Raw genomic sequence first — 20,459 nt, 5'->3', positions numbered from 1 at the left:
ACCTTACTGCTGCTGCAGTACCTCTCCTTGCACAACTAGTTCTGTGACCCGAGGGAAGCTACTAGACTTCTTTTCCTCATATGTAAAATGAGGATATCCCGGTACCGGTACCTACCTCTTACAGTTATTTTTAGGGTTTGGTGAGACTATTGCATAAATCATTTAGAATAGTCCCTGGTATAGTGTAAGTGCTGAGTCAACTTCAGCTATTCTTATTCTGATTATCTAAAACCCCTTATCTCTTTCTTCCTAATCAAATCTTCCCCATCCTCTGAGACACAGCCGGCATAACCTTCTCTCCCATGAAGTCTTTCTAGCTCACCCTTCCCTCCTCTGCTGATGGCTCTCCTCCATTTTCCCTCCTCTAGCATGTAAGCAGACACTGCAGATGTGATTTCCGTACGCCAGTGACAGAAGCTTCATCCCTTCAGCTAGCCTCTTACCTGCCCTCTGGTAGCTGCTTCCCTAAAGGCTGCTGTATTAGCAAGACCTCAAATTTTGTAGTAGGTATTCGACCTGTTCAACTTGTTGAAGCAGTCGCTTTCTTTGTTACTCCTTCTAAAGCCTGTGTTTCTTGTTTCTCGTGTGCCTGCTTCATGATCACTTTTTTGCAGCCTAATTCTTGGATGGTCACTTCCTCTCCAGAGACCTTGCGGCAACTCTCTTTCCAGACATTTCTTTTTCAGGATTGTTAGCTTCATACCCACTTACAGCCCCATCTTCCTTTCCTCTGCATCCTGATATTCGAAACTCTTTTCCTTCTCTTGAGAGAGCAGTTGCCCGTCTTCAAGCTTTTATGTTTTGTCCTTTGTCTCTTTCCCAAGGTACCCCTTGTTTGAAGAGGCTGCTGAAAAGGAGATTATTTTAGCTTTTATGATCAGCAAAAAGAAAAAAAAAAGTAGGAGGCTTCATAAGGAAAATTGGCAAGATAAAAATTTTTTTTGCATTTCATAAGAATCAAAAGCTTTGCCCTGGCTGGTTTGCTAAGTGGTTAGAGCATCGGCCTGCAGACCCGTGAGTCTCGGGTTTGATTCCGGTCAAGGGCACATACCTCGGTGTGGTTCCCTCCGGCCCTGGTCGGGTCATGCAGGAGGCAACCAGTTGATGTGGCTCTATCACATCAATGTTTCTCTCTCTCTCTCCCTTCCTCCCTCCCTCCCACTCTATCTAATGATAAGTAGAAAAATATCCTTGGGTGAGGAATAAAAAAATGAAAGAAAAAATAAAAAGAATCAAAAGTTTTCTAAGAACTTTCAAATATACCAAAAAAAAAAAAACCACCCCAAAGAGAAAGAGATCTGAATGTTGAAATACCTACTACATACGTGGGGGCTGTGAATTTAGCAGCTTTGGGACCAAGAACTTTTCTGAATTGGAGTCTTTTGTGACTAGTCAGCTTCCTGCAGCACTTCATCCCCAGCGTTGCTCTTCCTTTTCCTTTCAGAATACAGCCAAGCCAAAGGGCTCCTCTGTGTGCCCGTGGACGTGACTGACACTTTGAGATGTTTTAGAGAGACTTTGGAAAAATCCAAATATCACAACAGATCAAACCGACACAGCAGAAAGTTGCTTTCATTATTTCTTGCACAGACACAAGGTAAAAATACTTTTTCTGTATCCCTTAGTCATTATTTAGGTGGGAATGCCACCCTGCGGGCCTCCTTTCCCCCAGCTCGAAAGCCCACTCACTGCTGCCTTTCACGTTCTCTCTTGCTCACTTGATTCCAGCCACGGCCTGTCTCACTCATCTGCTCTTACGCCTTTTGTGAAGCTACCGTACTCCCTGTGTAAAGCAGATAAGCACACAATATTTGTTAGTTTTTTGACTCTGTACACCTATGTTCTTACTGCTTTCTTTGCAAGTATGGTGCTATGGTGTTGTTTAATTTTTATGAATAGATGAATTGATTCATACTGAATCAACTACATCCTTTTTACCAAAGCATTACTTTAAACATCAATAAGATTTCTTGTTAATATCATAGATTTTTATTTTAGGATATATATATATATATTTTTTTTTACTTTAAAACAAGATTTCACTATCATTGGTTACGTTACATTTATTTGATTTTCTTCATTCTCCACACCTGTCCATTTGTGAACACAGTGGAAGCAGGGCTTTGCGAAGTGGTAACCTCAAAGAAGAGTATAGCAAATTTAGGTTATTAAAAACACTTTAAATCTTAATTTATGTTTATGATTCTTGCTGTTCAAATTTATCAGAATAATAAAAATAAAGAATAAACTTAAAATAGTTATATTGTAAAGTTATTAAAAAGAGATTTAAACTTATATCTAAGATGCTAATATCAACTGAACTTATCTTTTAGAAATATGACCAATTTTTTTACAACCACTCACCAAAGTTTTATATATGTATGCATGCATGCATGTATGTATATATGCATGTATACATGTATGTATGTATTTGCTATCTCCTACAAAAAGCTATGCTATGTACCCACAGTTTTTGGTTGTATTCAAAACTCACATTACATTACATGAGCTCTCCATATCATGGTTAAAGTTCTTTTAATTATGGCATACATTGGCAATGATTAAGGGAATGAATATAAAAAGGAAATAAAATTCCTAAGAATGGTTTATATCAACTCTGTCTCTCACCTGGTATCAAAATGTTCATTTGAAATATTGAAATATGAATCAAATATTCATTTGAATGTGGTGTTGGAGAAGAACTGTGTAAATACCCTGGACCACCAGGAACACAAACAGGAGGCTCCTAAAGTCAATTAAGCCTGCAACATTGCTGGAGGCAAAAAGTAAAAAGGTGTTCCACTTCGAGCACATCAGGAGAAGACAAGGTTCTTTGAAAAAGACAGTAATCTTGGGAAAAAGAGAAGACAGAAAGAAAAGAAGAGACCAAATATGAGATAGATTGACTCCATAAAAGAAGTCATAGGCATGAGTGCACCGGAGCTGAGCAGGGCTGCTGAGGGCAGGACATTGTGGACGTCACTCATTCATAGGCTCCCCAGGAGCAAGCGGCTCAGCAGCATGTAACCACACACCAAAATATCCCCAGAAGTTTATCCCAGTCCTCAGGCTGTAGACTTCGGAGTCCACAATTGCTTTTCTCTCTCTGCAGCTTTTGACCACTTCCCGGAGAATATTTTCCTTTTTTCCTATGTGTTCTCTGATCTTAGAAAGAAATAGCTCTTTCCCATTTTCCCCCCTTGGGTTAGAACTACCTATGTGTTGCTTTTGATCCAGAGGTCTATGCCCCAGATGCAAACTAACATCTTACTCTTGGAAGTTCTTACAAAAGGGCAAACCCAAATAGTGTAATTTCCACCAATCTCCATGAAGAGCATTTACATCCTGGCAAACTGGGAAATGGCCCGAGTATAGCGCCCATCCACACACACCTGTGCTCTCAGAAATTATTCCAGTTACTGAGTTTAAGGAATCAAAGTGCCTCAAACTGCGGCGAGGTCTCGCTTACACCCAAAATCTTTCCTTTCTCCTCCCTTTCCATTTCTACTACCTTTTTCTTCACCATCAACTTCCCTTCTTTTTTCCATTTTAAATTTCTTTTAAAATTTTTTTTCATGACTAGTAGACAGAGGAATAAACAATTCAAAATTCAATACTGGAAAGGTGGAATTTTGCCTGGGGACGGAAGAGATGCACATGCCGACACCCCCTGACCTTTCTCAGGAACACTTCAGAGTCTTTAGTTCAGTGGAGAAAAGCAAACTTCCCTATTCACAACTAGGACTGGTAATGTCTTCATATTACAAAACTATTGGTAAGATTTATTCAATATGTCTTTACAGTCAATATGATCACTTGCATAAATGTTGGAGATTACATTTGGTCCTGCAATATTATTTTTAAAAATAGGATGAAAGAGCTTGAAGTAGAATCTACTCATCAAACCCTCGCAGTCAGTGCCAGCGCCGTGTTGAGGCAAGGTGCTCCCAGCACCTCCCGTTACCCACTTCCCCCAGCCTGGCTGTCACATGGGGAGGTCCTAGGCCACCCTTCTGCCCATCACCTTTAACTGAAACTGTGAACCGCTTGTCAGGAAGTGGCCACTGTCAAGTTCTTTTGCTCTGCCCCGGCTGGTTTCATTTTCTCTGCCTTTCCACTGGACTTGGCTTTTAGAAAGGGCATCACTCCAGCAGTTCCCAAGTTCAGCAGTATATACTCAACCCATGTTGTCCACCCAACATCTCCCTTTTATATAGCAGACACTGTGTAATTCCCCCTCTACGCTCTGGAGTATAATTTATATTCAGTGTATTCTTCCTACATGTATTATTTCCCCTCCAAATCAGTGTGAAGCTCTAAATATACAGTAAGGGATAAAGTCATTTTACAATAAAGGAATCTATTGTTGGTATGTACGTACTCATGCAGCGGAAGGCACAGTGAAGCAATCAGATGCTCCTGTCCTGCTTGTAGGGTCGTCACGGCTCTGAATGCAGAGTTGTTCTGTTGTTGCATCGGTGACACGTCGTATCAGCACTGTTCATTTTGGTGACATAATTTTCTAAAATAGCAAGTAAATCTAGATGAAGTTCTGAACAAAGATGAATACTATAGTGTGTGGTTGCATTTCTGGCAAATCCAGAGCATTTTGAAAACATGCAAATATATCCTTTTTATGTGTAGAATGAAGTTGGATCTTAGACTCAGATAACTGCAGACAGGTTTCTCACCTTTTTCTTCACTGAGGGGGACAGTCCCATGCCTTACAGGCCGTCCAGTGACTTTGGTCTTCACTATGAAATACCAGGAGATGCCCCATGGTGGCAACTAACAAAACCCTTCCTAAGATTTCTAAAATACCTCTGGGGGCAGTAGAAACCATTGCCATGTCAGTGGGTATTTTAGCTATATATCCTTGCGTGCATGCATTCATCAGAGCCCCCTCAACCCCTCCCTCCACCCTCAGTTAAGGTGATATTAAAGATTTTCTTTTTCTGCATTTGGGTAAAAGGAAGAATCTGATATGATGTAATCTTGTCGCATCCCTGCTCAAGGCTTCACATCTTCTATAGAATCGTGTCCACATTTTCCCACAAGGCATTCAGGTGCTGCTGTAATGTTGCCACTACCTTTTTCTTCACCCTCCCAGTAAAACCAGCCGCACACGTCATTTCCACATATGCCCAGCGCTTTCTCCCTTGCGCACCTTTTCTGCATTTCTCTTCTCAACCATTTCTACCTGCCTGACTCGTATTTCACTCTCTCTGTGTTACTCACCTGTGGTTAGACCCGATCCCCCCCACTACGTTCAAATAGAACATCATTGACGCTCTTTCTGTGTATATATTATGTGACATTTGAAGGCACTACTAGCTTGCAGTGTGCTTATGTACACAGCTAAGGCATAATACAGTTTAAAATATTCTCACAAATATAAAGGAAATATTTTTTCAGGAACTGATATTTGTTCTTTTACTTGATTAAAATATAGATGTTCTCCAAGCCAGCAATCAAAGAAGTCTTAAAGTTCAGGCACTGCATCAGCTTGGAAGTCTTCTCATCTTTGCAGGGAAGAAAAGGTAGATTTTTTTTTAGGATTATACAGAACAAGAGAAAACTTTGAAAAAAAATTTTAATTGTGAAAAAATATTATCTTTCATAATTCCTAGTTCTTCAATAATATTACATTGCTACATTTTGTTTATCGAATGCTACCTAGAGAAATGCTTATGCGTACATACTACACAAATAGTATAGATTTTAATTAAAATGTTTCTTCAGCGTATTCACTTTTCCTTTTGGAAAGATTTAAAGATACGGGTCTCTGAGAAGGGACTGCTCAATGCTCTGTTTCTGTTCTAGGGCTGCTTTTAAATGTTGGAGTCAAGCTCTTGATGACATATTCAGAAAACAAGACGTGCTGCAGACATGGACCGAGCTTGGCACCACGCTCACCAGTGCCACCGACAGCTGTTCGCCTCCGCGTTGCAAAGACTACAGTGAGGAGTTTCTGTCCAGAGTCGGCATTTGGGGGTGTTTGCAAGGAGCGGTCATATCGGCAAAGATAGCCCAGTGAGTGTGACGATGGCGTGATCTGCATGATAGCCGACAGCTTCCCTCTGTGGGGAAGCTGAAAAATCCAGGACCAGCTCATCCTGAGGTCCTGAGTGTAATCACATCTACAAGGTCTTTTAAAGTTGTTTTTGTCATGTAAGGTAACATGTTAATAGGTTTTGGGAATTAGGATGTGGCTATCTTAGGATGCAGGGACCATTACCCAGCCTATCACATGTAACATGTGTGAAAGTCTATCACAATGCCTTGTAGCGAGTTAGCACTCACAAATATCTTAAACATTTGATTAATGTGAGAAATTTAGAAAGTTCGGAGGGAGTAGTGCTCATTTAGGCAGCTGTAGACTAGAATCAGAGCGATATGAAGCAGATTAGCACGGCCCTTGTGCAAAAATGACATGTAAATTCTTGAAGCGTCCCACATTTAAAAAAATAGGAGTATGGAGGGGTCGGGGTAGAGGCTCCTTCTCCTCCCCAGTTACGTTGCTGTGGTGTGGTGGGCAAAAATCTGCTTAGTATTTTGAGCTGTAGTGTAAATTAAAAAAAATAATACCTAGTTAATACCACATTGTTTTCAGAAAATTGGCATGCGTGGGCAGGGGAAGTAAGAAGTTACCTAATTAGAAAGTATTGAACAGTAAAGATTTTTAAAAAATTGTCAGCTTTAATTGTTTTGCAGTCCTGGGAAAGAACTCATCCTCACACACATACATGCACACACACATGCGTGCACACACACACATACATACAACCCCTACATAAGTCTGAGCTTATGGCTTAGTAGATCTTGGCAGCAGATAATAGAAAAGTTGAGAAAGGTTCACAGCTTGAGAAAGAACTGCTATAGCATTTATGCATTGGACAGCTCAGCTTCTCTGAGTCCCTGAAGTTGTTAGTTCCTGATTTTCAACCAACAGGAAGTCATTTCCCAATTATGTAGCTGGAAGTCTGACTTCCACAGAATATCTGATGCTACAGAGGCCTTGGCTGTTCTCAGAGATTCCCTGAGGAGAAGAAACTCTTCTCCCCACTGTTCAGAAGGGCAAACACCACACTCGAATATCCACATAGAGAAACTGAACTCAGATAGACATTAGTTAATTAATATAGTTAATATGGTGAAACCGACTGGCTTTATCTAAATAAGACTTAGAAAAAGGTAATGGTTTAGAGCTGCAGATGTGAATTTTAAGACTCACATGAAGAGAAGCTCAAACTCTTACACCAGACTTAAATGAGACAGTGGTAAATTCAGAGACATGACCTTAATCTTTAGTGGAAAGACTTAACAGCATCAATGGGTCCATAATATTCTGCTGGAGAGAAAACACAGTTTCAGTCTTTTGGAGGCAATTATTTAACCATATTCATTACAAACTTTAAAACTGTATACCCCCTTTTCCCAAAATTTCCACTTCTGGGGATTTATCCAGGGGAACTGATATGACAAGTGTTCAAAACTGTAGGTACAACAATGTTTACCTCAGCATTGGAAAACTCAAAGTGGTGATGAATATTTTTATATTATGGTGTATTCATATGATAAAAATATTAAAGCTCTATAAAGTAATGATGTAGCTCATTGCGTCCATGAAGAGAACATATGTTTATAAAGTAATATGTATTGCATAATTCTAGTCTTAATGTATGCATGTATAACTAGAAAAAAGTCTAGAAATTGGCCAAAAGGTTCCCACTAATCACATTAAGGTGATAGGATTATAGGTGATTTTTTTATTTTTATTTTTTCTGTTTCTCAGTGTTCTGGATCTTATATAAGTACATAGCATTTTTAGAATAACAAAGGCTATTTTATTTTTGGAATGTCTTTATTAGAGACGTATTTATATAAAATCATTTTGAAAAATTATCTATGAATCAGCTTCTTTTTCTTATATACTTCTTTAGATTTGCTAAGGTGTCAGACGTTGAGAAGAGATCAAACTGTTGCATTTTGTCTGCATTACTCTTTCAGGTAATACTTCATGTTTGTCTTTCTACTGACCATTCAGTCAGTAAAAAAAAAAAAAAAAGGGCAGTAGTTTATCATATTCATAAAGGTAGAAAAATAGCATGAACGTTGATTAAATATCACAAGCCCATCTTTCCTTCTGTGGCTGAACTTTCACTTTTAGCATCCAGCAGAGTCTGTTTGCTCTTGAGATTACAGAAGAAGTTTTACAGATAAGGAAACTGAGTCTCCTGTTGTTAGTAAGATCAGGTCCTAGTAAGCAGCAAAGTTGGCGTGTTTGACTCCAAACAGGTGTCTTAGATTGCCTCATGTCTAACTAAAGTTTGCTCGATTCCATGATATAAAGTATGCTATGTAATGAAAGCAAGAAATAGGTTGAAGACTACAGAGGTATGTAGAGTGTTTGCAGTTCTTAGGATCTGGGTTTGACTTTAGTAAAGAAGAAAGGAGCTTTTATCTGAAATATAAGACATTTTCAGATTCAGGAATGTTACGAGGCCTTTGCAATGTACTGAAGGTTCTGTTTACTTTGAAGTTGGGCACCCTTGTTCTGTGTATCAGAAGAGTCTGGTATCTTATGAAAGCTGTATAGATGAGATCTTTGGGAAAGATTACGTTTCTCTGAACGTAAGGCCAAACTTTTCAATTCTCTTATGTTCCATTCACCTCTACCTGCCCTTCAAAGGCGAGGAAGGGGAAAAGGCAGGATGCAGAGGGAACAATAATCTGGTTTGGACTCTGCATGTTGCGTCCTTTGCATACTCCACTCCTTGTTCTTGAAAATAATGCAGTTTATGTTTTAGAAAATAAGGACAGTTGACCCTTGAACAACAAGGGAGTTGGGGGCATGCTGACTCCCACACAGTTGAGAATGTATGTGTAACTTTTCACTTCCTCAAAACTTAGTTGCCTCTCAGTATCCGTAGGGGATTGGTTCCAGGATCCCCCACAGATGGTAAAATCTACGGAGGCGCAAGTCCCTATATAAAATAGCATGAATCAGTGCATGTAGTCAGCCCTCTGCACCTGCAGACTCCCAGCTGCGGGCAGAAGACAGCATGGGTATTTATTGAGAACAATCCGTGTGTAAGTGAGCCCGCGCACTTCAAACCCATGTTATTCAAGGGTCAACTGTAATTTAAAAAGATATGTCACTTTTTGCTTAATGTAGACATATTTATTAGTAATACCACACCTAAAATAAAAATTAGGTGGTGGGATTTATTTTAAAAAACCTATTAATTCTTCTTATGATTTTAAAGCAAATTCGTAAAACTAAAAATTTAAACAACTGCCTAGCATTTTAGGGTAGGTACCTTATAATTTTAATGAGCAATCTGATGAAAACTCTTTTTGATATTTACATTAAAATAATTTTAAGTGCATTTGTCGACAAGAAGTTTTAATTTTTTAAGGTAACATAAGCACTCCTAAATGTAAAGTTTGATTTTGTGTATTCATCTGGTTTTCCCACATCTAGTGCAATGTTTGTCATATAATTTAGTTAAGAAATGTTGGTCAAATTAAATAAATCACCTTTTCAATTAATTCAGTTAAAATTTAGAATGACCTCTACCTGATTTCGAATTCTGAAATCAGTTATCTCTTCTACTTATAGGTTGATAGAGTAAAATGAGCATAGTTTTTTAGTTAAATAGATATGACTTTGAATCTTCTTTCTGCCATCATTAGCTGTGCGACCTCAGATAGGCTGTTTAAACCTCAGTTGTATCATTTATGAGATCACAGTCCTGCTAGGGGTTGGTTAAATGAGGATGAAATGAGATAGTATTATAAAGAATTTACCAATACTGCCGAACACAGAATTGTCCCTCAACAAATGATACCATAATATAACGGTAATTTCTTCTGAAAAGTATACAGTTACTGTGGAATTTGAAAGGCAACATCTTGAGTGATGAAAGCATTTGGAAGCTATTATGATGATAATATTACTGAGTCCTGTTTATTACTAGGCATGGGCTAATACATGTACTTATCTTTCTGTGTCATTATTGCAGATGCAATTTATAGCTCTTTGTTTCACCTTTTTTCATTTTCAGGGCTTGCTTAGAACCACACTTCCACATCCCAAAGCTGCACGTTGCTATGCCCAGTATGAAATCACTCAGCTTCTCCCAGGCATCGAGCTCTTCTCGGATACATACCGGGCTGACATTTGCTCTGTAATTGCCAGTCTGTATTATGTTATACGAGAACTGCACTTTGCTAAGCAAAACATAATAGTAAGTAATTAGTAAAAGCAACAAATCTTAATTCACTGTGTTTGTTTGTTTGTTTTTTTTGCCACACTTACCTTATACTTTTCAAAATTTGTTAATGTTTTGGTCAGTTCTTGTTTAACTTTTAAACTCTATATTCATGATCCTTATCTGTACTTCAAAATAAAATATATTAAGTTTCTTTGACATTATTGTTTACGTTGCATTTTGGATCCAAAAGCAATATCTACTTTATTTTGTTCTCTTTTTACTCTATCTTTTTTTTCTTAAGACGTTTGGTGAAATTGATTTGAATGTTTCACTGGTCTCCAACAGAGGAATCTAGTGCACATGTAACTTACCACATTGTTATTCAGATCATATCAATACCAGACCTATGAGACTATTTATTTATTGAGATAAATTTATCTCGGATTGAATCACAACCGAGGTACATGCCCTTGACTGGAATTGAACCTGCAACTCTTTGGTCCCTGGGGCCGACTCTCTAACCGCTGAGCCAAACTGGCCAGGCAAAGACAGATACTTCTTATATCCTAGGAAATTAAAAAATTCCAATACAACTCACTTTTTCTTTGGGGGAAATTAACCAAATTTTTTATTATATAATAAATTTAAGTTGATTGCATTTTTAAAACAAGTATGTTCTAACTGTTGGTCATTTTATATTTTCCTCCTTTATTTTATTTTTCCTATATGCTATTTCCTCTACTTTTGTTTTTCTCCTTTCTCTCTGTTTGCTTCTTAATATATATTCTGTTCCCTTTTTCTGCTTCTTTTCCTTTCTTTCATAATTTTCATACCTATTTTCTTTTTTTTTACATATTGTTTTCTATTCTCTTGTTCTAAGTTTATTCTCTCTCCTTATATTGAAAATATTTATTTCTTTCTGAGTTGTTAAATTATAAAGCCATGTGTTAAGGCATAGAGGTTGATAAATGCATTCATCACTTGGCAGATTTGGCATGAAATTGTTTATTAGAAAAAAATAACAAAATGGTGCTGTATCATTGTTAAGGGGATTCATTTCTGGGTTTAGAAAACAGTTCTATCCCCTGGGTAACCTTTAGCTGCCTAGTCATATTCATATATAATACATATCACTGCACAGGAAAAGAAATGAGACTTTTTTTCTCTGAAGCTTAAGAAATTGAGAACATTTTTCTGAATAATTGAGCAAATGGCAGCAAAAAATGTTGTGTTTTTATTTCTCACCAAAGAAAAGAAAATCTCAAAGGTAATAGCCAACTTGTTGTTTGATGATGTATTAATTATAGAAAAAAGGTATTTTTGTTGTGTGTAGTGCATAATTGTAGAAAAACATATTGTCTAATGTTTGAAACATTTAAGATCAGTTCTAATCCTTTTTAAAGCTGTTGCTAATAGCAGCTGCCCTTTGACTGACAGTGTCTTCTTAGCTGAACTTGCAGAATGTAAATAGTTTCCATTTTGTGTTACACTACCCTCCAGCCTGCTGTCACATTATAAAATTTGCTCTGGGACCCATTGTGGTGGAATCATGGGAAATAGTTTGCTAATTAATGGGAATTCCAATCCTCCTCCTTGTTTTCCATCTCCTTTTAGTGGAGCAGGACCCAAGTTGTAGGAACCAAGCTTCAGTGTTGAATTGAGATCAGGAGGAGCTGTTCAGAAGTCTAGGCAAAATGGTCCCCCAACACCTGTCTGGCTGCAGTGGCTAGCTCAGTTGAAATGTTGGGAGCTTCCATGTACATCCGTGAGAGTTCAAGAAGAATTGAACTTTGGGGTTAATTCTAGAAACATAAAAACGTGTGAAGAGTAAGCTTGGGTTTTCATCGTGGACTCTCTGCTCTGTGAAGGCAATGACATGTTAGGTTTTTTTTCTCATTCAACAGTACCTGATACACAATAGACATAGTATAAGTATTATTTTTTTCTGATAGAGATATTCTCATTGAAGAAAAATAGCAGCTGACATTGAGATGAATAAGTAAGAACTATCTGAGAACATGGATGTGAGTTCCTTCGCTTTATATTTTGTATTTATTTGATAGCCATTTGCTAGAATGTTTCCACAGGCCTCAGTGATTCATCATATATGTTGAATTAATTTTTCAGGGAAGATAATTAACTGCATGTCACCCTTTAAAAAGATGTGAAACCTAGGGTTTGCATACCAACTGGAACTCTAAGTCCCTGACAGCACTTTAGAGTTCTGATAAAATTATGACGCATATGTGAGGCAGAACATTTTACTTACACCAAACAGTATAGTCTCCTGGCATAGGAAAATCAATAACTATTTTACATAACATTTCCTACATAATTAGGCTACATTTTATTATAGGGTTATTAACTCGATAAACTATGTTTTGTTTTTCTGTTGGTAGATTCTGCCTCTCCTTGCATTGTACCAGTATTTTGTTTCTGGAATTTGCCAAGACTTGGTCAGAAATCTAGAAGTAAGAATCCTCAAGGTGTGTTACAAGTTTTTAAGACATCTGATATTCTTGAACTGTTATAAGATATGGTCATAAATTAATTTGGGTCTAATACTCAAAATAATAAACTGATAATAATAGGATGTACTGATATTAAAAAGATTTGCCCATCCTTATAACAAAGTATGAGAAAGAGCCAGTTAGAAAGGTTTAGATCATTTCATGCTTGGGCCTAGTAAAGTGAGGAACAGCTACACCTGTTCATCCAACACCTGTCAGTAAGGAGGCTCATCCAACACCTGTCAGTCTGGAAATCACCACTTCGGAAAGATTGGTGTACTGGACGACTGGGGACTAACGAGTCAGTTTTCTGCAGTTTCTGTCCATTTTCTTCTGTAAGGATCTGTATGTATATTATGGTGTACAAAATTTTTAATTGCACATAAAATTGAAGTGCAAAACACACAGGCACTAAATTACAACGAACTGTGGAACCTAGGAATCGGCTGAGGGTCTCTGTCTTCCAGATTCATGTGCAGTTGGCTTGAACCCCACGTGGAGTGGGAACCTCTAGCACCTTATTCTCTCTGCTTTTTTTTCTGGTCGCCTACAGTCACAGGCTACTACTTCTGTTGAATTTGTTCTGTACGTGGATCATGTCAACATTCAGCAGATTTGCAGATTTGCTCCCTGTTCTACTCCCTTGTCTCTAATATGAAATTCAACCCTATTTCCTATGACACACACACACACACACACACACACACACACCACATTCACCTAGGGCCATTATTTATATATTGGACTTGACTGAAAATTGGGAATACAAGAAAACAAGATGAAGCAAAACAAACAATTTAAAACAGAATATTTGGCATCTCTGAGCTTAAATTATTTCTTGGCCAACATCTCATGCTTTTGCCTCCCTGCCCAGTTGTGTGATGGTAAATGTTTCACAACTCACTCTAAAAAACAGCCCTGATCTGTGGCATTGAAATGTCCATGGTGTAAGTACTCTCACTATTGCTGACTTCAGCCTGTCTGTTGGGCATTACTGACTGTGGAGTTGGGACAAGATGTGCACGATCAGCCCTTGCAGTTGGGAGTGAGTGGGCTCCAACATGCTCCTGGCTTAACCCTCCTTCTCCTTTGGAAATGCCTTCTACCTTCCTTCCCAAATCCTGCCTCATTTCTAATGAGGGCAAATTAGAGTTCCCTTGAAACTGTTCTCTCCATCTAGACCTTGCCCATGGGCCTATGTTTTCATACCCAAATAATCCATCACATTCTGTTTCTAAATAAAGACAATGCCTTCCCTAAGAGAAATTCTGGTGCTGACTAGTAGGATAATAGATTTTAACATTGGAATAAATAATTTATCAGCTGTGATAATTTCTAGATCGCCATTACTGAGTTATTGAACTCTTAAGAGTTCTGCTTTTGGGTTTCAATAACACACACACACACACACACACACCTTTTCTCTCTCTCTCTCTCTAAAAAAACAGTGCTCTCTTCAAAATTGCCAAATTATTGAAGGGCCTGTATTTATTCATCTTTTAGTCCTACATAATGTCTTGAGTAATAAATTTATATACTTGATATTCAGTAATTAATTATTGAATTGAACATAATATCTATAGATGTTTATCAAGTGCCTACTATCTACACCTAGAAGATACTTGGTAAATATTTATTGTTTTACCTCTGAGACAACATTTATTGAATATCTCTTGTATAAAAGTACCATGTTGTTAATAACTCTAATCAAAGAAATATAATCCCATGGTCCTTGCTTATAGGGATGTGAAAACAGGGAAGAGACAGGACATGTACACAAAACAGTAATGTGTGCACCTTCCACTTGACCATTTCCAAATGCATGTGATGAGCACTGTCTCCAGGAGTTTGGAAGAGGGGAAAATGGCTTTGGGACTTTATGTTTCACAAAGTAGATATGATTTAGGCTTGAAAAAAGTAGACCTAACCAAGCAGGAAAGAAGACAAAAGGAACGTCTGGGCAGACAATCACGTGGAAGGCAGAGAGCTGAGAAAGTTTCGCCTTGTTAGTGGGGAGTGGTGGGCAGTGGACTGCAGTGAGGTTTTGAGCAGGGAGGCTGAAGGAGATGACATGAGGATACCAGAGGTCACACAGACATGATGTAGAGGCTGAGCAACAGGAGAAGTGAGGAGACTGTGGCTGACTTTTGTTCTGGTCTGTGATAAGGCCAGCGTGGAAGCATTGCAGTGACCAATAGTAACATGTCAGAAGGAGGTGCAGAGAGGCACTGAACACAGTTTTTGGTTATGTGACTATTTTTTATTGGCTTGTTAACTTGACAGGACACTGGACAACTGCTTTGTACTAGAGTAATTTAAAAGCCAGTGAAGAACTGTGGACTCCGTTCTGAAGCCTTGAGTTGGGAGGGGGAGTTAATTAGAGAATTTTGATCAGGAGAGGATGTGATCAGATGTATCTGGGAACAGTGTCCAGAGCGGGGAAGAAGGAAGTTGGATCCTGTCGGCATAGTGGGACTGGGAAACCTGACCAGGGTTTGAACAGAAGCAATGACAAAGGGCAACCAGCGCTCCCACAGAGGAAAGGAAAGACAGCCTGTGTGCCCAGAGTACACCGGGGTCAGCGAGTGGGAAGAGAGAAAATGGCACACAGTGCTGCTTTTTGACGGATCAAACAGCAGTAGGTCACGCTGTTAAGTTTCTGCAGTGCACTAGTGTCTTCCAGGGAAGGCTTTAAGACCTCTTTACGATCAACTGGTCTGGCTTCACTTTAGAACTGCCAGCATCTTGAAAGATTTTTTACTCTCAATATACCCAACATTCGTGGAAAGGGTATTGTTAGTTGTATATCTGTGTGAGTGAAGGGTTGATTTATGGGTAGTTTTTTTTTTTCCATTTGGCTTGTTTGTGTTCACAGTGTTGGTCATTTCTGAAAATACTTGTCCATTTTTATCACCATTGCTTTTTCAAGTGGTCTGACAGGTAGTCCATGTACAGCAATCTGACAGTCCAGACCAGAGAAGAGTACACTCACACAGATATGAGGAAATGTTTCCTCCAAGGACAATGAGAAAAATGTTCATCTAGAAGTCTGAAAGAACTCACGTGACTCCCTAATACCTACTTTGATATTCTCTGGCGCTGCAGAGATTAGAGCCCAAGCTGTCTGGGCAAGAACCAAAGTATGTAACTCAATAGACAAGAAGTTTTCTCCATTAAAAATATTCTTCTGACCTTTTATGTTTTATGTTCATATTATTGTCACATCTTATTTCCCCGAACTTACCTTCTTTTTAATTTTTTAAAAGTTATACACTCTTGAGATTCTTAAGACTGTGCTAGGTGTTTCCAAAGCATAAGTCAGGTTAGGGCCCTGCCCTGTTCAAAGTCTCCTATAACTTCTCTCCCCCCCCCCCCCCCTTATTGATTTTAGCGAGAGAGGTAGTGAGAGGGAGAGAGAGATAGAAACATTGATGAGGGAGAACATTGATTGGCTGCCTCCTGCATGCTCCCCACTGGGGATTGGGCCCACAACCTGGGCATGTGTCCTGACCGAGGATTGAACTGGTGACCTCAACCTCTTGCTGCGTGGGCTGACACTCAAGCACTGAGCCACACCAGCTGGACTCCTATAACTTTTTATCACCAAGAAAATAAAATCCCAAATCCCATCTCTGGTGTGCAGGCCACGTTCACACCTGTCTCCTAATCCTCTGTCCCTCTCTCCCTAAGCTCCTGCCACGCAGGCTCCTTGAGCACACCAAGACTACAGACTGCTCCTGCTGCCACCGTATGACCTTTGTCCTCAGGGTCCCTTCAGCAGATTTTCATTGTCTTTCTCTGTCACATCATTCCCAGATCTTCTCTCAAAGGTCTTTTCAGAGATTTTCTTGACCACAGTTTTGAAAAGAGCATTTTTGTCAGTACCCTCAATCCCTTCTCATACTGTATATATCTTTATGTATCATTTAAATTTAGCTAAGTATACATCCTGATGGAATATAAACTCCAAGAGGGCTTGATGTATAAGAGATGCTCAATAAACATACTAAGTGAATGAATTAATTTGATCAATAACTTTTCCTTCTTATAATTTCCTGATGGAAAGTTCTGCTGCATTATATTTAAAATAAGCCATGTACAATGTATAGTTACTAATTAATTAATGTTGTTAAGTATATGTCTTTAAAATCAACAGTGCCCAAAAATTATGGATAAGGAGATGAGTAGTTGTCTCTATGCTGTGGTGCTCATCTCCTGGTTTGTTTGATTCTCCTCAGAGTGTTAGAGAACATCAGGAGTGTTTTTGTTTCATTTTTCTTTTAAACCATAGTTCACCATGGGACCATAAAGATAAATTCAGTTATTTTTTAACTCTTTCATGCTTATTATGTTTTTATGTGTTTGTCTTTAATGAAGTAGCCACATTTGATAAACATCCATTGTTTTGAATAGTCTCCTACTGTTGTTCATTAGCTTCTTGGTCTATTGCTCATGTAACCTGGCTCCCATACAAACACGTGCATCTCCATCACCCATGTCTACTAAACAGTGATTCTAACACATTGCTAACATTAAGGACACATTTTGAATCTCAGTTGATGATTTTTTTCTCTAAAGTTTTCATTTTATAAGTAGAACAAATGGTTTAATTTAAAAATCTCATTTTTTTCTTTCCTTTAAAGATTGAAGTCCTTATCGATTTAAGATTCTTTTCCGAAGCCTTTCATGAAATGTTCCAGATTTTTTATGGAAGAAACATGCCTTCCTTAATACCTGCTGGCTCTAAATCTACTACAAGAGTGAAGGTAAACCTGTCAATTTGATTCAAAACATTTCTTTACCTCTGGAAAGCTACATTCCTAGAATTCAGGGAATGCTTCCACAAAGGTGTATTTACAAGTCTCTGGTGCTGCAGACCTCTTTGTTAAGCCTGGCTATAGTTTCATTTGCCTAGAATGGAAGGGTGTCCTGGGGGCAGGGAGCTAGGTCTTGGAGTAGATTTTTACAATGAAATTCTGGCTCTATATCGTAGTTATCATGGATGGTCTCAGTAGACACATCTATCAGCCACTTCCTCTTAGACATTTGGGTCTAATTTGATAATTTCTGGTTGATGTTCTTAGAACAGTTTCTCCTCGTGGTTTTTTTTGGATGTTTTTGACTTATATACTTTATACCAAAGAGTTAAGCTTGTGTTTTTCAAATTTCTTCTGATTTCTGTGAGGAGAGGACATTCCTCTATTTTGTCTACTCTTTTTTGACTTTGGGAAATTGTTTTGCCTGGCTTGTTTATTTGTAAATCAGATCATTGAGGCATCCTTAAAAATGCATACAAGTGTTTATATTTAAATCAGAGTGAACTATTATTTTCCTCTGCTTTAGTTTTATGTTGATCTGGGGATCACTATGTGATCTTGTTTTAGGGAGGAGATGCTTGGACTCTTGTGGGCCAGCAATAAAGAAAATAGAAAGAGGTAACAAGTCAGTTTCCCAGAGGGAGCTGTTCGTGTAAGGAGTAAGACTGATAGATATGTGCAGGTGGGATTCGAATTTGGAGGGCCTAAAAGAACCTGGGGAATAGGCTGTAAGTCTTGAAAATTACTTGCTTAAGCTGACATTATATTTATATACAATAAATTCATTACTTCAGCATGTTCTCCTAAAATGCATCTTCTTATTTCTCAATCTGACTGCTATAGCATTATAATTTACTGTGATAGGGTGTGAGGTTATCTACAGAAAATCCTGAGGGATGTTCAGTAGGCAATAGAATACGAGTGCGCATGCATGTATTTATCTTTTGAGGAATCAGTTGGGTTTTGTTCATTTTCTGCAGCATGAATTAATTCAGTCTCTTACCTCAGTAAAATTAGCAGTGTTTTCTTGCTTGCTTCTCAGTCAATAGCCTTTTCCTATTATAAATAGTTTATATTTTGTTATTAAAATCATATTTTAATTTATTTAAATATTTATCGAGAGCTTACTGAATACAGACACTATTGCAGGCATGAGAATAGAGCAGTAAAAAGATAAACAGAGTTACAGCCTTCCTGGAGGCATATTACTCAGATAGTGCAGTGAGGAAGACAAGCAATGGACATATTAAGCACATAAATATATGTCAGGTGGTGAAGTGCTGTGAGGACAGGCAAGCTGAGTTAGGAGGACAGAGTGTCTGGCAGGTGGCTGTTTTATTGAGGGTGGTTTGGGAAGTCTCTCTAACTCTAATAAAGGACTTTTGAGTGTGAAAGATTTGAAAGAAGAGTCTTCCAAAAAGGAGGAGCTACAAGGCAAAGGCCCTGAGGAGATGCCTGCAGGACGTGGTTGAGGAAAACCAAGAAGGCGGGTGAGGCTGGAACAGAGAGGAAGAGAAGGTGGGGGTATGCAGGAGCTCGATCCCAGGACCTCCCAGGGCTTGGTCAGGACGGGAGTTTACTCAAAATGAGGTGGAAACCTTGCAGATCTTTGAACAGAGAAATGATGGAATAGGAATTAAATTCCACTTTGCTTGCTGTTTGGGGACGAGACTGTGGATGGGCATGGGTATAAATAGGGAGACCAGTTAGAAAGCTTTTGCAAATCATCTGAGCGAGGTGTGGTAACGGTGGTGGAAGGAGTGAAAGTGGTCCGATTCTGGGTATTGCAATGGGAGCTGACAGCATTTGCGGATGATGGCTTGGGCGTGGGATGTAAGAGACAGGAATCAAGCATGACTTCAGAGTGTTCAACGTGACCAACTGGTAGGAAGAAGTTTTTAAGAACTGAGATAGGGAATACTGCTCCGGCAGGGATGGAACACGTTAAGCATGAGATCCTGACTAGACGTACAGGTGGAGATGTGTCAGTAGGTGTCCAGTGTATATGATCTGGAATTCAGGGGAGAGGTTGGGGCTTCGGGTAAATTTGGGAGTATTAGCATAGAGATTTGCAATCATGGGACAGGATAAAATTTGGGAGTATTAGCATAGAGATTTGCAATCATGGGACAGGATAAAATCAGCTGGAGACCGAGGCAGATGAAAAAAGTAGGAGTCAGAGAAGTGACCCTTAGAGTCATCCACATTTTGAATCCAAGAAGAGGTGGAGAGAGAAGCCAGATGGGTAGAATGAGAAACAAGAGAGAGTTTGAATGGTCACTGCTTTTTTTTTAATCCTCACCCGAGGACATTTTTGCATTTATCTTCAGATAGAGCGGGAGGGAAAGAGGGAGGAAGGGAAAGAGAGAAACATCAATGTGAGAGAGACACATCCAGTGGTTACCACCCACACGACCCCAACCAGGGCCAGGGAAAAACTGCACCTGAGGTATATGCCCCTAGCAGGAACCAAACCCTGGACTCTCTGGTCCACGGGCTGACACTCTAACCGCTGAGCCAAACCGGCCAGGTCACTGCTTTTACCAAAACAAACAAATAGATAATCTGAAGCCAATTTTGACAGGTACATTCCAAACTTCATTTTTATCAACTAGTTGTCATAGGCAAAAGTGTGAGTACACTGTCTCCCAGTGGAATGTGACCTCAAATTTTGTATTTTCAAAGTTAATCTGCAGCTTTACAGCTTCAACTTAGAATTTCGAAAATGTGATTAAAAGAGGAAATGTGTTAGGGTTTATAATTAAAATAGGTACCAATGTTATTGGGCTGCAGGCTAGTTATTTAAAGAGAGAATTCATTAATTAGATTTCAGTTGTAAAAGGAAGTACAGTAGGTCCTCTCTTAAAGTCATCCATAGGTCCTTGGAAATTGTGACTTTAACTGCAATGATG

The 20,459-nt window shown here is 38.8% G+C and overlaps 1 protein-coding gene and 1 non-coding gene across 2 annotated transcripts in view; both read left to right on the top strand.

The window, feature by feature from the left end:
- CFAP54 (cilia and flagella associated protein 54) overlaps window positions 1-20,459 on the top strand; it is a 276,792-nt gene that overhangs the window by 157,654 nt on the left and 98,679 nt on the right. The window contains exons 40-47 of the mRNA XM_036250829.1: window positions 1,445-1,597; window positions 3,584-3,775; window positions 5,453-5,540; window positions 5,824-6,033; window positions 7,944-8,010; window positions 10,071-10,253; window positions 12,620-12,706; window positions 17,374-17,496. Of these exons, the coding sequence (XP_036106722.1) occupies window positions 1,445-1,597; window positions 3,584-3,775; window positions 5,453-5,540; window positions 5,824-6,033; window positions 7,944-8,010; window positions 10,071-10,253; window positions 12,620-12,706; window positions 17,374-17,496 (1,103 nt within the window). The remainder of the gene's footprint in view (window positions 1-1,444; window positions 1,598-3,583; window positions 3,776-5,452; window positions 5,541-5,823; window positions 6,034-7,943; window positions 8,011-10,070; window positions 10,254-12,619; window positions 12,707-17,373; window positions 17,497-20,459) is intronic.
- LOC118624840 lies at window positions 6,359-6,463 on the top strand. Its single transcript, XR_004958504.1, has one exon. It is a non-coding gene; the product is annotated as a U6 spliceosomal RNA (small nuclear RNA).

Source organism: Molossus molossus, unplaced genomic scaffold (assembly GCF_014108415.1).
Source record: "Molossus molossus isolate mMolMol1 unplaced genomic scaffold, mMolMol1.p scaffold_m16_p_10, whole genome shotgun sequence".
Taxonomy (NCBI): Eukaryota; Metazoa; Chordata; class Mammalia; order Chiroptera; family Molossidae; genus Molossus; species Molossus molossus.
This window is presented reverse-complemented; position numbering and strand designations above follow the sequence as displayed.